The 18,286-nt window shown below is 46.4% G+C and overlaps 1 protein-coding gene across 2 annotated transcripts; it reads right to left on the bottom strand.

The window, feature by feature from the left end:
- Positions 1-850: 850 nt before the first annotated feature.
- Positions 851-16,535, bottom strand: MAPK13 (mitogen-activated protein kinase 13). 2 transcript variants are annotated; one of them, XM_007063484.4, is made up of 12 exons: positions 16,223-16,535; positions 11,354-11,483; positions 9,725-9,783; positions 8,643-8,751; positions 6,988-7,017; positions 6,469-6,516; positions 5,428-5,542; positions 4,943-5,014; positions 4,340-4,419; positions 3,680-3,758; positions 1,598-1,774; positions 851-1,187 (listed from the first exon to the last, which is right to left on the bottom strand). In XM_007063484.4, exons 1-12 carry the CDS (start codon positions 16,339-16,341, stop codon positions 1,108-1,110), a joined length of 1,098 nt encoding a protein of 365 aa, XP_007063546.1. In that variant the 5' UTR covers positions 16,342-16,535; the 3' UTR covers positions 851-1,107. The 2 variants fall into 2 exon arrangements, with proteins under 2 accessions (XP_007063546.1, XP_037741052.1); XM_037885124.2 differs by lacking the exon at positions 16,223-16,535 and adding an exon at positions 13,575-15,571.
- Positions 16,536-18,286: the final 1,751 nt, after the last annotated feature.

Genomic DNA, 18,286 nt, shown 5'->3' with positions numbered 1-18,286 from the left:
AGTTCTTTGTACTTATGCAGTACTCTTCATTTTAGGTTGATCTCAGAGCACTTCTGAATATTAGGCCACTTCGATTTTGGTGCCTAAATGTAAACACCCAAGTTCAAACAATTTGGTTAAGGTGTCTGCAGTTGGAAACTGAAGAATAGAGGGACCCAAAATTAGAGGCCATTTCTGGAAACTCAGTATTAAGGATCTTGCCAACATTCACATAAGGAGTTTGCGGTAGAACCCATCGGTTCTGACTTCCTGTCCCTCTCTCTAACGAGTAACCCTGCTGGCTGGCCTCTCAAATAAACTCCGTTTTCCTGCCTGACTCACTGTGATGCCACCTGCAAAAGTCCTAACTGCTTTTCTAGAAGAACTGGAAAAAGCAGCAAATAGGACACTGAAGGAACAGTGAGAAGGACCCACTGAAACACCCGAACCATAGGCACCTACTCCGTGGGTGCTCCAGGGCTGGAGCACCCACGGGGGAAAAATGGTGGGTGCTGAGCACCCCCCAGCAGCTCCATTACCAGAACCTCCCCCCAGCACCTCCTGCCCGACAGCAGGCCCCACCGATCAGCGCCTTCTCCCCCTCCCTCCCAGGGCCTCCTGCCTGCCGCAGATCAGCTGTTTCACAGCGTCAGGAGGTGCTGGAGGGGAAGCGGAAGGAGCGAGGGCACAGCATGCTCAGGGGAGTGGGCAGGGCAGAGTGGGGGTGGGGCCTTGGAGGAAGGGGTGGAGTGGGGGTGGAGCCTGGGCAGAGCAGATTAGAAACTTGGTGTGTATGACCCAAACTCCTGAAAACCAAGTTGAGAGCCAATTAAAAACTGGTGCAAATGAGTAAGAAAACAAAAACACCAGGTACAATTCTACTACTTGAGGTTTTAATGAGAAATACATTAATCTTTGGCACTGAAAGATGTATCTGGTGCAGTTTCCTCCCACAGGACAAAGCCCAACACTCTTGGGTATTCAACATCCTTCTGTTCCACACATGTACAGAAGTTCCACACCCCCATGCTGATAAATATCTGGCCCTGGGGTGGTCCAAATCCTGATAGGCATCCTCCTTGGTGACCCAGCAGAGGGAGTGAGCCCCAACCTTGGCCGGCCCAGCCACTACAGTGACAAACCACTCCGCCTCTTGGAGTCCTTCCGGGCAATCGGGCTGAAGGACTGAATCTCCTGGTAAGTATGCCCTGGAAAATGAACAACATGATAATGAATATCAATAGCATATTTAAAATAATGCTGTCACATGATTCTAGAGGGTGTTAAAGAGAGCGTAAGCATAAAGGCACATAAGAGCTGGGGGCAAATTTCAGATGTAGGGGGACATCACGTGGAGGCTGAACGGAGGAGAAAGGATAAAATATAGCTCAGTGTTGGAAAGATGTAGGCAAAAGGTATCTTCAACGTGTGCTTAGAGGCTAGGGGAAGAGGATGGGCATTACTCTACATCGGCAGCGTGTGTGTAGGGGGCAGCATATGGCATGGGGGTGACATCAGGCATACTCAGAAGGTACGTACAGGACAGTGGGAGGGGCTAGGAAGTTCCACACAAGGTACTGACAGACTGACGGCAACCCATAGAAGTTCAACGTCTTACTTCTCCACTCATCCATGGAAAGCTTCTCGTGCTCCAAGGAATCGTCGTAGGACTGCTGGGCCTCCGTCTCCTCCTCAACGTCTCGGAATTGGTCAAAATATGCATGGGCCAGAGCTTCTGTGGCCGTGAGACGCTTTCCCACATCCAGCTGCAGCATCTTGTCGAGCAGGTCCACCGCTGCAGAAGGATGGGAATACGTGGCTAGGTGAGTGAAGCAGTGATATTTAGGATGTCCTGCACATAAAAGTCTGTGAGGACCTTGGGGCTCATCCTCCTAGCATCCAAGAATATAATGGGTTTCTAGTGGGCAGAAGTCCCCATCAGTACAGAGGCAGTAAAATCAACAGGCCAAATATCAGCTAGTTTATACCCCAACTTAAATTTTGTTTGAAAGAGGAAGGGATACAAAACACAAAGAGAAGAAATGTTTCACAGTTTCAAGGGTTTTTTCTGTCATTTAAGCTTTCCCCTGCAGTGTTGCGAACCCAAACATAACCTCATGCAAGTTATTGAAAATTAGGGAGGGAAGAGTAAAACAGAGCTATCTAGCTTCATTGTTGAAACCAAGCGTGCTTCAAGGACATCAATAGTGAGAAGTGACTTTAAGTTTAAAATTCTTTCAGTTCCAATCTGAGTTGTGCAGGGGCGTCAAAAGTATTTTACAAAGCAAATATAAGCAACCCAAATAATCTATAAAGTAATCTATACTAGGCTTGGTAAACAGGAAAGCAGGAAACGCCAAAGGCAGGCTGATTTCCTTCTTGGTTTTACTGCTTTAATGTTTCAGAGTTTGGTAGAGTTCTGCTTACCCACACCTATGACCTATGAGGGGAAACAGTTCATTGTAGGAGGCTTACTTTTTACCATGAATGCGTAAACAAATTTCAGTTACCAACTTTGTATCAAAATGTCCAGATATCTGATACGCAGTTGGGAAGTGATTCATATACTTTCCCTGGTAAAAGGTGGCTGAAGCAGTGTATGCAACTCTCTGTGCCCCTTGCCAGAGATCACGCTGCCTTGGGTCTGGGAAAAGAACAAAGGAAAGCGGCGTAACATGGATACCGCCCGGTTTGCTCTAGGCAACTTGATCCTGGAGCTCAGTGGTGGCCAAGGTACATTCCACTGGCCAACTGGGGCCCAGAGAGTTCTACACTGTGATCAGTTCCTGGCCTTGTTCCACAGGAAGGTGTGGGAAACTGCATTCTCCAGGCTCCATTACATAATGTCTCTCTTCGGACACGAAGCCATGCCGCTTGGCTTACGAGGGAGCATCACATGCTGTGAGCTGTACGTGAATGATGAGTGCAGGTGCCGTCTGCTCCATTTTAAGCAAATTAGGTGTGACCCTCAAGCTCCTGACTTAAGGCAAATGTGGCCTTCAGTTCAGTAAATCTAATGACCCCAGCCATGATCTAATGACCTCTGGATTCTGGGAAACCAAAGTGAACTGGGTTTGTATAGGATTGTCTTCCTTTCGCCGGTGTGTCTCCATCCTGTCCTCATAAGTGTGTGTAAGACCAGAAGTTTCCATCTCAATTTGCTCATAGAACTAGGTTCCTTTGACTGCAGGAAAAAGTGAGCTTGGAAGAGGTGCCACAGAAGTCTCCAGATGGACTAACATTTTGCACTTAGGTCAGTCCCATTCTCCTCACCACCACAGCACTATGGGGCTGAGAGATATTTATGGGTATATATATATATGGGTGTATATATATATATATATTTATGGATATATTTACGGCTGGGTTAGCAGTCATGGCAAAAAATTCACAAGTTTGGGAAAAAGCGCCAAAAGTCCTGGATCTTATTTTAAGGGCAGGGGAAGGGAGAGAGCAAAGAAGAGCAAGTAATTGCTATTTTAATGTCAATAATAATTGTTTTTCCACGTAATTGTAAGTATCTTCAGCCCCCGCCCGTGGAAAGGGCTGGCCAGCAAGAGAAACATCATTAGCCCCTGAAGGGGACATAGCAAGAAGTCATGAGGTCTGGGAGGAAAAGTCCTGGAGTCCACGAACAGTGTGACCATCTGCCTTATAATGGACTGGAAGTGGCGTGGGAGAAATACTGAAGAGGACTTACCCAGAGGATTGGCTTTGGAGAAAAGCCGGGATAAATCCATTTTGGGAATCTTGGGAAGGGACTGGATATACTTCTTAGCCTGAAAGAGAGAGAGGAATGCACAGAATACAAACTTGCTGCAGTCAGACAAAGGGGACTGTAGAAAAGTCCATCAGGTCCATGCCTAGATGAGCAGGATAGTAGTAAAATATCCAAGACTCCACATTTCTATGGGCCTCTTTCATGTGAGGAACTGTTTTGTTTTTTACAAATAAGAGAGCCCCACAACACCCCTGTGAGGTACAAAAATATCCCAATCTTACAGAGGGCTCAACTGGGTTACAGAGAGGTGGAATGATCTGCCCGAGGTCACACAATGAGTCGCCAGCTGCCTCTGGCCCAGAACCAAGGAGTCCTGACTCAACTCCTACGTTCTCCATCCACCCCCTTGAAAGGAATACTTTGCCTCACTGGTAAATAGGACTTTCTTTTAAAGTCAAATGCTTTGGAGGTGCCCCTGGCAGGGATAGATGCCAAGGCCACTGCCTTGGCGGGATGATTTATGTTACTAAAAACCACACGCATGCACATGTCACACACAATGTAAAAATAACTTATTTTCATGGGGTTTCCACAGCAATGCATTGAGAAGTACAGCCCTAGGCACAGTGTTTTCCTTACCGCTTTGTCCTCCAGTTTCTGCACAAACTCCTCTCCTGGGAGTCCGGTTACTTTCAAGATCTGGGTCAGCTGATCTAGATCTGGCAGGCTGAGTTAAAGGTTATTTACGGCCAAATCTTGGACCTAGCCAACAGCCCAAGTAGGCTGGCTGCGTGGCTAGGAAGGTCTGTGAGGATTAAGGAGAATGAATCTTTACTCCAAATGGCTCCGGGACTCTCAATGCAGAGTCAGAGCTGCAATAGCTCCCAGCTGCTGTGACCTCCCTATGCAGGCTTTGGTGGCTGGATGTGTGCATCCGCAGGGCCTGCTCCAGCCCCCTTCTGCCATGGCGTGCAAGCAGCCCTCACAGAGCTGTGTTCTGCAATGGGCTTGGGGCCCTGCACAGGTAACCTCTGCTCCTCCCCACAGCACAGAACACCACTGACTGGTCAGGGCAGCATGCATGCAAGAGGACACGGGGTAGAATTTACCTCAGTGTACCAAGTTGACACTCTCCTCCCCCAGTATCCCCACCCTCTCATGCCTGTGTAAACGCTCGTTTCAGGCACAGCTAGAGGGCTTCTGGGCCATCCCAGAGGAGTTTGCCCCAATTTGAAAGGATACAATCTTTTCCTTTAAACAGGGTTTTCCCAGTCAGCATTTCTGCCATGATACAACCAACAGACCAGATATCCACTGCGCGGGAAGAAACCGAGAGGAGCGTGAGAAAAGAACAAGGCCGGCAGAGGGAGGAGAAACAGTTCAGGGGTCTTGTCCTGCTTTGGGGACCTACAGTAACGTCTGCGGAGTTATTTAGTCATTGGCGTGGTTTTGCTCCCACCTTCAATCCCCTTCTCCCACCAGCTGTAGTTTCTGGGTTACTACAACCTTGGGTTTCAGCTTTCCCAATGGTGACAGCTTTGGGTGGAGCTGTCTCCTTATGTTTGATTAGCCGGGAGCCTCATAACTGCTGCTGGAGATAAGGTGCGTTTTGTTCCTCCTCATCTTAACTGCCAAAAGAGGAGGATTGTGTGTGATCCACACTAACCCTCCTGAGGGGATCGCAGTGGTGATCTCCAGAGAGCCACAGCTGAAGGGATTTAACTCACCGGTCTGGTTGTAATGCATCCAGTTCAGAATGACTTCTGGTGCTCTGTACCAACGCGTCACAACATAGCCAGTCATCTCAGCATCTGCGTGTCTCGCCAAGCCAAAGTCCAAGATCTACAGATCAACGGAGGAGGGAGATGGTGAGGGAAGGAAAAGAGAGATCCTGCAGGCAAAAGAAAACCTGTTTCCATGAGGAAATGAAGTGGATCCCATCAGAGAGCTATAGGCTCACCGCTACACCAGAGCCACCCCAGCCAATGGTTCGAATGGGTTTGTCTTAATTGCACTGTAAATTACAGCCAGGCTGCAAAACCAGTTGTAGCCTGCAGCCCCACAGACGGAATCTGTAGTGTGTGACCGATAGGATCACCACCTTCCTGAAACATATGTTCTTATTTTTCACAGGACTGTTCTGCGTCCTTTAAGCCAAGCCATTCTCCAACCCCACCTCTCCTCCGAAAACATCCTGTGGCTACCAGTATTCCTCCAGCAGGAGCTGGAAATGCTTTGGCCTGATCTTTAGCATAGACAGGGCCAAATCACTTTTAACAATCCCCGGCAAAGCAGGCCCTTCCTTCCACCGGGGCTCTAACAAGCCTTTTCTACCAGGAGTTGAAAATGGCTTTGTCTACAATAGGTCCTCAGCTCTAGCCGATGGGAGCGCAGGGGAACCGTGGCTGCCCTCAGTTATCATCCTTGGGTTATTTTCCGAATAGAGATGTGGCCCTAGCGTGTTGAGTCTCTGTAAGGTATCGCTGTGGACTTCCGAGTGCAGTAGGAACTGCACCCAGTGCCAGGATGTTCGCTCCAGCCGCAGGCCGATTCAGCAAGGTACTGGAGCATGTCCTAACTTCAAGCACATGAATAGTCCCATTGATTCAACAGACACGGTCTTAAATACCTTGCTGAACAGGGGCCTCAGGCTGCAATGGGAACCACACTGGTGCGTTAACATCAGGAGTCACGGACTCAGAGCGGTTCACCAGCCACCCAACACGCTGCATGTTTCGCAAGCCGTGAAGTGGCACCTTCGTTCCTACCTTTAGTTCACAGTCTTCGTTGACAGCCAGATTGCCTGGCTTCAGGTCCTGCAGCAAACGAGAGCAGAGCAATCAGTACACAAAGCGAACTGCAATTCAACAATGTAAATCTCAGCCGAGTCTCAGCTTGGCCTTTGGTGGGTTGTATCATCGCATCCCAAATCCACTCTTGCCACAGCAGTGGAGACAGCATGCCTGCTACACAGTTCAGCATCCCAGAGTATTACAAGGACTATTTTCTTTTCTGAAGCATCTTTCATTAATCGAGAAGCATCACAAAATGCTCCATGGCCTGTTGCAAAATACTGCATTGCCCGCAGAGCAAATCCAGGCCAACAGAGGTAGGAAGGGAATGAGGCAGCAAAAGGGAAGAGGGGCTTAGTGTAGGGAGAACTTAAGGCCAAGGCTCTTAGTGAGATGACGTTCAAGGCTATGGGAGAAGCTGTTAACTTTCTGACTGAGTCATGCTTCTCTCAGAGAACAGAAATAAAAGCAGAGTAATAGTGCACATGAACTTACCCGGTGAATGATTCCAGCAGAATGAATGTACTGCAATGAAAAGGGAAGCCACAGTGTGATCACCAGCAAGCAGATCTTTCACTTCCCCATAGGAGAAACACATGTTAGCAACAGATCCTGTCTACTGAGACCAAAGCAACCCGCATTCTTCTTCTGCAAAATCCTCGCTCCCAACTCTGTGACTCTACAGCCCAGGTCACAAATAGGAAGACAAAATTGCTGCAAGAAACCCAAGTGAAACCCATTCCCTACCCTACGTTCTTTACAATAGCTGGAATTAGAATACCTCTTGAAGAGGCATAGCTGGTATGGCATGAAAGTTACTAAAATCAACTATAATCTTAGAAGCCTCAAACTTATCTAGTGAGCAGGTATGGGCTCATTGTAAGAAGGAATGCAGTCACTAAATTGCATGAGTTGTGGTTATTTTGCCTGTCAAATCATATAGGAAGGAAACAGAGTCTAGCAGCTAATGCATAAGGTCTGGAGTTGAGATATTGGTTCTAGTCTAACCTCTCCACAGGCTCACGACGCGATTTTGGGCAAGTCATTTAACCTCTTTGTGCATTGGTTTCCCCCATCTGGGTTTCACAGTGATCTGGGGAAAGAGGCCTTGTGGAGTTTAAGTCCCTAATGCTCGTAAAGCACTGTGAGAATTGTAGCTGGAGGGCAGTCTAGTGTGAAGTATTGTCAATCATTAGTTCTACAGTTCAGAGTTCAGATTGTTATAAGGGGTTGTCTTTTACCTTTCCGCTTTGTCGTAGTCAGTTTAAAAATGGACATTCTTGGCTCATAATAACGGAGGAAATTGTGTTCCATGTGTTTTCTCTAAAAGCAGATGGAATGAGGGAACCAACAGATGCTCCACTTGCTAAAAGCCTCTTGCCACCATCGATAGTTTTGCTAAGGAAACTTGGGCTGTGGTGAGTTGAATAGAGCAAGCCAACTGCCTCCCTAGCAAGAAATTGCATGACCTATGATGGATTGAATTGGTTAAGTCACCTGCTGACCAATATGAAAAACCAAAGCCACCTCTGATACCTCAAAAGTATAAGCTTTCAGTGAAAGCGGGTCAGGAATTTTTCTATTAGCCCTTTTTTGGGGTCAGAAAATAATAATTTGTCAAAACAAAATCTTTCTGCGGGAGCATATCAGTTGCAATGAAACTTCTGTCAGCAAAAGTTTCTCAGGATGGGAAACCAGAGAGACACACCTACCCCAGAAGAGCCAACAGCCCAGTGGTTACAGCTGCCCTAACACTGGACTATAGGCTAGTTTGGGTGGGGAGCTCTCTCTCTGGTTTTTCCACCAAAAATTTTGAAACATCTCAGTTTCATCCCATTGCAGACCAGGAAAACACTTGAAATCTCAAAGTTTCATGGGACGGGATAACCGTTTCCTGCCCAACTGTACTTCCGATTGACGTGTGGTAGATCCAGATTAGTTCACAAGGAAAAATGACTTTTCAATGGATAAGTGTGGAGACATGAATTGTATTATAAGGATGATGATCCTACAGGTTAGTCTGTCCATGATTTAAGGGTCCACTCAGGGATAATACAGAGCGAAGACTACTCCTAAGGCAGACCTGGTGATTCAATGTGTAAATCCTTCAGAAACCAGTTCTTGCTTTTGGCTATTCCAGACCCACCTACCTTCAAACCTTTCAGCATTTGGTAGACCAGGTACTGGATCTTTTCATCACTGAACTCATGTCCCATGATCTTTTGTAAATCTGTCCGCATGTACGGCATCACCAGGTAGCTAAAAGGCAGTAAGATAAGTCCCTGAGTCTAGGAGAAAAACACAGGGAGCCATGCTAGCCTTGTTCTCACTATGAAGATCAGATCAGTTGCAGCAAACCTTAATGTGTCTCTGGGTTACCAAGACAACCAGTGAGGAAGTTAAAGTTGCTACCTGCTCTGAAAATTGTTATTTCTACTCTCCTGAATTTGGAAAATTTGTCCTCCTCATTGTACGCATTGCAAGATACCAAATATGAGAGAGAGAGAGAGAGAGAGAGCGCGCGCGCCGTTCATTGCTTTAAAGTCTTCCATCATCAGCAATGGGCAAATCAGGTGTCTGAAATATCTTATGGAGTTTTAAAGGGGATTTTTCAAAACTGCTATCTCAGGTCCCAGACTTATTCCCACAGTGCCTCAACCCTGGCTGGTCCAGCTTCACCATCCAAGCTGAAGGCAATGCCCAGCCTCTCCCGGGACAAAAAAAGAAAAAAAAACATCAACATAAAAGGTGAAAAAAAATAGATATTTAAAATTCTATCAGTCTAGGATCTGACAAATAATTTGTTATTGTTCCTGTGCCCTCAGTACACCATCATGCCATATAAATCACTACGCTAATAAGTATCGGTCTATCTTAGGAATGTCTAATGTGCCCATCACCATTATATCTAGGTACCAGTTTCTGATATTTACCTTATATAAATCAATACATCTGATCCATGCTCTCAGAATATGGGGTGTATGAGCTGCTTGCTTATATTTTTCTCAGGGATTTTAGCAACTGGAATTGATCTGTGCTTCTGACCTTCCTAATAGAATTTTATTTAGGGATCTCTGGCTTTAGACTGGCCCCTTTTCAAATCAACTCATGGGATTGCTTCTCAGCATGACAAACTTCCTTCTTCAAGTGCTAAATCTGCAATTGTCCTGGACAACGACTGAACCTATATCAAATGCAAAACACTTGGTAAAAAGCCCCACAAAAAACTTACAAGTCCTGGAATCCATTGAAGGAGGTGGCTGAGGTGAAGACATCAAGCAACCCAATGACCTGCAGGATAAGTGGGTAAATGTAAGACTGGAAAGTACACACCCTGGAAGAGCGGTATTCTCTGTAACAGCTTGCAACTCAAGAGTCACGGGTCAATGACACTAGCATTCCACATGAGGGATTTAGCCTTAAAGCCCGTTGACAAGAGTCTATTTCCTCTCTTACAAACAGACTGAACATTTGTCTGTGCTCCAAGTCCAACTTCACTCTTGGAGCAATGGCAGGGTGGCAGCAACAAAGAACCCCTGGAACTGGGAACTGAACATGGAAACTGAATTCTCCTCTACACGCCAAAGAGGGTGGGGTCCTCTACATCAGGCTGGGTGTCCATTGGCTACCCCTTAGGGCATTCTGTGCCCCCAAAAATTAAGTTCTGTGCTAAAACAATAAAAATTCTGCACACACTATTTTAAAACTCTGCAGATTTTGTCAAATAAATGTGGAGTTTCCAACATGGCACTGGGGAGCACAGGCCACTGGCTGCACAGAGGTGGGAGATCACTGTGCAGCTCCCCCTCCCACCAAGACATGGACTCAGCGGTGAAGCTGTACCCAAACCTGACAATGCAAGGACCCGGCCTGCCCCAGAAACACTGCAGTGCCCTGCCCCTCCATGCCAGGTGCACCAGGTGTAGACAGGCAGGCTCAGCAATGCAGGATCCAAGTGGAGGGGCTTATTGTTGGGGGATCCAGGTGTGGTTTGAGAGGGTTCTTTGTTGGGTAATCTGAGTGCAGGCAGCTCAGTGCGGGATCCAGGTGTGGGGGGGATCTGGATGCACAAGGGCTTGTTGGGGGGTTCTGGGTGCAACTGTAATGGGACTCTGCAGGGGGGTCCAGATGAAAGTGGTTGGGGCTCAGTGGGAGGGTCTGGGTGTGGGGGGCTCAGTGGGGGTGCAGCTGGCTGGGGTCCAGGTGCAGGGGGAGTGGGGCTCATCAGAGGGGGTTTGAGTGCAGGGGTGAGGCTCGGCAGGAGGGTCTGGGTGTGAGGGGGTCTGGATGCACGGGGGTTGGACAGATGGGGGAACAGCTCCCTGTACATGGATCCCTCCCCCTGCAGCTGAGGAACAATGGGTGCAAGAAACAGCGGGGGGTGGAGTTTGCAGAGCTTTCTGCAACTGGGGGAGAAATCTGAGGATGGGTCTGACCCAGCCCCAGATGCCGTGCAGGGGAAGAGGAAGTCCCGTCCTCCCCACCCCAGCCAGGACTAGTAGCTGAGCCCGACGCAAGGTATGAGCCACCAGCCAGGTCTTCCCAGTCCCACTCCCCACCCCACAGTGATTTACCTCTCTACTGGCCCTGGGCACCTGAAACATACTGCTGGGCAGGGTTGCATGACTGCTCTTGTGGCTTCCCCATCAGAAAGTCATTTTTCTGCGGGGGACAAACTCTGGGCATGCGCAGTATTCCCCCAGGAGTGATTGGCAGTGAAGCCCACCTTGCAGCAGTTTCAGGAAAAACATCAGGGCTTTTGTCCCTAAAGTCACTATCACTTGATCTTCTGGTAACTCAATGGGAGAAGCTCTGTAGCCCTCTCTCTCTCGTGTCCGCATGGAGAGAGGCAGGTACTCACGTTCTCATGTTGCATGTGTTTCAGAAGCATGAGCTCTCTGTATGATCTCTTGGCAAAGATCTCGGACTGGAATGGTCGGCACAGCTTCTTGATGGCCACTTTCTCCCCCGTCTTCTTATCTATGGCTGAACTGTGGCAAACAGATAAAACCAGTTCTGAGTTAAGCAATGAGTTTTCATGGATGATGCAACGTTAATCCAACAAGTGGCCTAAGAGGAAGGGATGCTGGAGTGTGGAGCTGATCAAGGAAAAAGGGCCATTTTCCCTTGATCTTTCCGCAATGTACATGGAAGGAATGCAGTTGGTAGACACTAGCATTGTACTTCAATTTTTTTCTACTGCATCTCTGGTATAAACACACTGCTACCAAGATTTTAACCAGCTATATCTGCTCTGAGGGAGGTTAGATGACAGGGGGGTTAAAACGCTCATGGTCGATTACAGTAGCACTTCTCCATTGCGCCAGCCAATGAAGATGTACTGGTGCTAGAGAAATGGTGGGTAATGTGAAGACAAATGCTTGGAGGTCAGGGCTAACCCTAATCCTGTACCCACACACTGTGTCCTTCCACTGATTCTTTGAGACCCACTTCTCACAGTTCTCTTCTGAGCTAACTGGCTCTTGAGAACCCCGCTGAGTCTCTGCTCTTATGCTCTTTCTGCTCAGGATTTCTGAAATTTGGGGACAGAAGAACGTGGGAGGGGCTTTTTGTGAGAGGGGAGATATACAGATTCACCTTCTGTGAATCGCCCAGGATGCTGTTATTGCTTGGGAGAGGGTCAGCCCTGGGGGCCATGGATCAGCGCTCCCAGTCAGTACTCAGTCCGGGGAAGCTAATGATCCAACCAGCGGACCAAATTCGGTGATGAATCCTGGTCACGTGCCACGCTAAGAAGAAGAAGAGTCAGTCCTCCCCTCCCCTCCCCACCGCACTGTGGACCAGTGCAATGGAAGGGCAAGAATCCCTGAACATCCCCGTGTGGAAAGGATATGCTGCTTGAGTTGATTTCCCAGCATGCTGGATCTTTGGAGCTGCAAGTATTTCTGAATAAAACCAGTGCATAGCCTGCAGGGCAGACAAAGAGCATACCAGCCCTAGCCGACGACAAGGTCAAGATGGGGTGTGTGGTTAGAATACAGGACTGGAAGTCAAGAATCCTAGGTTCTATATTCCTAGCTCTGCACTGACTCACAGTGTGATCTTATTATAGGGTGACGAGATGTCCCATTTTATAGGTTTTTTGGGTCTTTTTCTTATATAGGCTCCTATTACCCCCCCCACCCCCTGTCCTGATTTTTCACACTTGCTGTCTGGTCACACTATCTTATTATTTGTGAGCCATTTAATCTCTGCCTTAGTTTTCTGATCTGTAATATGGGGATAATAGCACTTTTTCAAAAAGCATTTTTTAAAAATCAGAATATGCCGATTCGCCAAAATCCATTTTTTTTTCCTGGTTTGTGAAATTTTTTGACTTTTCATCCTGATTCAGGATGGGAAATTTTTTTGAAATCTGTAATTTTCAGGGGACAGAAAACAGTTTCCCACTCAGCTCTAATAATACCTGCCTACCTCAAACGGCGTGTGCGTGTGTGTGTGAGAGAGAGAGAGAGAGAATGCAGGTATTTTATTTAACCTCTGGAACAACTTACTTAGGGATGTGGTGGATTCTCTCTCTCATTTGAAGTCTCAAAATCAAGACTTGGATGTCTTTCTAAAATATATGCTTTAACTCAAACAAAGGTGATAGGCTTGATGCAGAAATTACCAGGTGGAATTCTCTGGCTTGTGTTATGCAGAAGGTCAGATTAGATGGTCACAGTAATCTCTCAGAGCCTTAAAAAAAAATTTTAAAAATCTATGCATTAATTTGATAATGTTTGTAAAGTGTTCTGAACACGAAAGTATTTTGTGCTACACATTTGGTATACAGGTGTTTTTTTTAAGATAGTTAATAGTATTTAGCACTTGAAAATGCTTTTCATGTTCAAAAATATATAAATATTACTATATTAATGCTCACAACAAATCTCTAAGGTAAGGTAGGTATTATCCCCCTTCTATAGATATGAAATTGATACAAAAAGGACAACAGCAGGAATCAGTGTCAAAACCAAGATTAGCACTTTGGGGCTAGGAGCTAAGAACTCCATGCTGTCAAGAGGGTCCCCTCGTCATAGTTCCTATTTATTTCTCCATATGAAGCAATTCAGTGATACCTCTTCTCTCAAAGTCCTGTGGCAGAGTTGCAGAGAAGGCAGGCCCTCGATTTAATCAGCAAAGGGATGGAAAGAAAAGCCATCAACAGCAGCCGTCCAGAGACTGCTATGATTCTTCAGATTCTCCCCAGTGCTTTTCAGGGTGAAAGCATTTGAAGAGGCACCTCCATAATGAACTGCATCACACCTCGCTGAGCCAGTCAACCCTGGATGGCTGTGAGAGGTTGCCTGTGTTTGACGGCTGACAGCTTCCAGCTGCTGCCTCTTGAAGGGACAGAGAAAGGCAGGGCTTTCCAGCCCAAGCCTCCTTGTTGGGCTGTGCACTTCCCGCCACTTTGCAATTCCTGCTCTCTCAGCTCATTAAACTGGAGAGCTGTAAATCAACATGTCTTTCCTGCTGTGACTCCTAGTGGTGCAGCGTGACCAAACCCATGTGAATTTCAGCATTATCACATTGCACACTTCATCCCATATCTACTTCCTGTTTGAAACCAGACGGTCCCTTTTCTCTTCTTAGCACCTTTGAAAGGAAAGCGTCACTTCCTACCACCACCCGTCCACACACACTTACTGGCTACAGCCCCTGTTCTTGCCCTGGTGACCAGTAGTGGATCTAGGATTTCCAAGGGTGGTCAGAGGGAACCACTATGCAAAATAACTGTTTCTAAACTGCAATAGTTGCATGATAGCTAATGGTTCAGACAAGCAATTTTCCAAGATCCTAGCTGACCTGCAAAGGTAGTCAGACCAACTCTGGATGCATCTGCATCAGAATTACTCAATTACTCAAACCTGATCAAAACTAACTCTCTAGACAGACTTGTGAATCTGCTATAGCAATTAAACAAATATTTTATTTTAACAAAGGAATTCGTTTTTCAGGGCCAATTGGGGAAGCTTTTGTAACTTGCTTTATTTGCTTCTATTTTAAGTATCTGTAACAGCATATAGAGCTTTAAAGAAACCCAAATACATGGACTATTGTAGAAAGAAACATCCCAGCGGTTCCCAGCAGGGGACAGCAAATCCTAATTCCACAAGCTTCCACTTGTGCTTCATCCAGATATCAGCACCAAAACCAGCAAGTATTCGTCATCCAGGGAGTTCTGGCACGACCCAGTTTAGTCTAATGGATGTCATTTAGAGCAACCAAGCAGCTGTTTTTTGGGAGTTTCCACATCAGCTGAGCTAGAGACTGGTTTTATTTAAAGCAAGTAGGAAAGGATTTATTTTGTTTGTGTTTTTCTTCTTGCTTTAGGCTTCATAAAGAAGATCTGGAGGGATCATTTCTCACCCTCCTTTTTAATTTTTTTTTTAATCTTTACAAATGTCAAGAATATTAAGTCTGGTTTTCCCTGATTTTGGTGGAGAAGCCTATTAGGAGCACGCACATAGCAAGTGAAGTGGCAGAGATGTTGAATCGTTAACAAAGATGAACATTTTGGAGAAAGAATGTTGGTTATTGAAGTTAAATAGATATGACCCAAAATACAATTTCAAGCCATTGGAGTGAATACCCCCCTTTCTTTCTGGGACTCGCTTTTGCTTCTTGTGCTGCCATAATTCTACTCTTTCTCCAGGGACCTGCTGTCTTTTAAAGTAGACAAAAATCTATATGTCTAAAATGAAAAACAAGTAGAGAAAACAAATCTTTCAGACCCTGTTTATGCATCAAAAAAACAGCTAACCAGGGTGCAAGTCCAATGGTCCCAGGGCTATGAACTAGATATATTATGTGACCCTGGTAATGACAATCAGGCAGGATATTTCCTGCAGAATACCTAGTACAGGGAATAAATCTCTCTCTTGCCTTCGTGTTTTGGTGTATGGACTAGATTCTGATTTCATAAGGACGTAAACTGAGGGTAACTCATTAAAGTCAGTGGAGTTACTCTAGATTTACACACATGCAACCGAGCAGAATCTGACCCCATACATTCATTTTTGTGTGAGCTGCCTTTGCCCAGCTGATTGGATTGAATGACCATACATTGTTTTCCTGTCTGTCGTGTCCCTTCCTAAGCTCAGAATTCGTCATTAAACTGGCAAGAGGTTCCAGTCCGGCTGAGCTGGATTAGTTTAAACCAGGATATTGGGATAGGACCAGCAGCAGAATCCCATCTTCCCTTTGGGGAACAAGAGGCCCCAAAATCGTTGCGGGAGGGGGGGAAGTAATGTCACCCTTGGAAACAGATTGTTTTTTTCTGCTACCACTAGCTCTGCCTAGTTCCTACCCCTGGGACAGAGCATAGCAGGGGCTGGCTGTCCTGCTCATCAGAGAGAGAGAGAGGAAACCAAGGGACTGAACAAATAAAATCATACAGAAGGGATGAGCCTCTAGACCCGATCACCTGGAGGGTGATCGGTACAGCAGCAACCTCTCCCCAAAATGTAGTAATTTAGGGCTAGGAAGGCCCAGCTCTTCAGGCAGTAAACACACACACACAGCGGAACAGCTGCTCAAGCTGAAAGTGACTTAAGGTATGGCGGGCAGGAAACAAACCATCTAACACGCAAATTTATTTCACAATGGAGGACAGCTAAGAGGCACCTCTCCTGTTTTCTTCCTGTGAGCCATGCTTTAAATACCCACACCCCATTCCTTCCTGCCAGGGCCCTTGAAAAAAGAAAGGCCAAGATCTACTCACCAGACAGAGCCATAAGCCCCGGATCCCACTGGATTGAGGGAGGTATATCTTCTGGGCAGCTCCCAGACAGTTTTGTTTACTTCCTGCCTGTAAAAACCTTTGCGCCGGGTTAAACTCATCTTCTTTTGGCCCTGGACTGACTCCTCCAGAGCACAGGGCTAGGGTGAGACTTATGGGGGAAAGAGGTGAAAAGACTCCCCTTGTTCCTGTCTTCAGCTGAGAAAGTAAGTCCTGGACAGTTTCTCTGTCTGTCTTCATTAGCTGTGTGCGTGAAGAAACATGTCCCTCCTCCCTCCACCCCCACACTAGCCCAAGGATGAGGCATCAGGTTTCAATCTAGACACACCTCTGCCTTCACACAGGTGCCTGTGAGGTGGCCCTACCAGAAGCAGGGAACACAGTCCTCCTCTGTCCAAGTAGCTAAGCAGCAAACTCACCTGGGCGAAATGCAGAATTGGAAACTGCTGTTAAAACTAGGGAACACCCTAGACTCTCTGGCTTCCTAGGAAGAGAGAATATGGGCCCACCCTGGTGCACCAATACACATTTTCTTCATTTAAAAATCCCTTAATGCAGTTAAATGGGTCTTGTAAAAATCAAGGAGCTGTACCTTGATAGATCAGGATTGGTCTGAGAGACAGGAAACCTAGATTCTATTCCCAGCTCTAGCGCTAACTCAGTGACCTTGATCAAATCACTTCTATTCCCTTTGGTTTCCCTGCTTGGATGTGCTGGTGTATATAACGAGGGTAAAACTGACCTACCTCACAGGGTGATAATGAGGCTCATACTCTATTTGTAAAGTGCTTTTTGAGCCTTAAATGGAAGGAACCATATACAATTTGTATTTGGGAATTCTTGATCACCATAGAGAAGAACTAAGGGTCAGCTCCTCAAAGGTATTTAATCTCCCATCTTCCATTAATTTCAAGCTGACCAGTTTCCACATGCCAATTCCTGTAGGGAGGGGAGCAGGTTCAGATCTCATTCACGCTGGGGCTGCCTGTACAGAGGGAGAGTTTTGAACTAATAATATTGAAGATAATAGAGCAGCTGATTCCGCCCCTCTAAAAACACCCAGTAATTTCCCCATTATTTTTCCCCACCATTTGCTTTTAATTTTCCTACTGAAGCACCTAAAAGGCAATAGGGAACGTGGTCTGCTCACTTATGCTGGGTGACACAGGGGAGAAAGGGGAGAAGAGGAAATACCATTTTCTACAGTACACGGACCTTCTCCAGAACAGAGGGTTGTAGAGAACAATGGGATGAAACAGGACCATCCCTCAATAGGTTAGTAAGCAACAGTAATTGTGTCACTGGTGAGTTCATGGGTCCTTGCTTTCAGCAGAGGGCAGGTGAAACCACCTCTGGTTTTAAAACAGCCTTAGAGGCATCATATGTATCCTCAGTCAAGCAAGTAGGCTCCTTCCCGCACTCCAGAGTTAGTTCTGACCACAGTCAGTGAAGGAGCACAGTAGGGGCCATTTCCAGTTTCCTGGATCATCCCAGCTCACAGCAATCCTTGATGCCTTCACAACTCTTCCCTTCAGCCTGTACCCTGCACTGCCATGCTAGGTCAGATTTTCTCCATTTAAAATATCTTTCCGCACACTTGCTCTCCTTTGGCCAGAAAAAGGCTAATGAGACTAAAGCCACACTTCGTAACCTTTGTTCCTTGTGCCTGTAGTCTAGATCCCCATCTTCTCCAACCATACAGAGAGCAAGGGAAGCAAGTTTACGTTGTTGAGTCAATTTGAGTCACTACAGACCAGTAAGCCCATGTATCTTACATGGTAAGTCATTTTCCTGATATGAGAGACTTCAGTATATAATGAAGGAGCTTCAGAATCTACTGGATGATCCACCGAAGGATAAGGTGGTGCTGTGGGTGCATCCAAAATACCTTCCATAGGGAACCAAGGAGTTTATCTTAACAAGTCAGTCATCTTACCTACATTTCATCTAGCAAAGGACAGAGCCTTTGCTAGATGCTTGATGTGAAAAGGGCATTGGGGCTTATTAAATGGCACCAACTAAAACCCTTCAAGTTGACTCAGCTTT

The sequence above is a fragment of the Chelonia mydas genome, chromosome 21 (assembly GCF_015237465.2).
Source record: "Chelonia mydas isolate rCheMyd1 chromosome 21, rCheMyd1.pri.v2, whole genome shotgun sequence".
Lineage (NCBI taxonomy): Eukaryota > Metazoa > Chordata > Testudines > Cheloniidae > Chelonia > Chelonia mydas.
The sequence above is the reverse complement of the archived record's forward strand: the minus strand, read 5'-3'. Positions and strand labels throughout refer to the sequence as shown.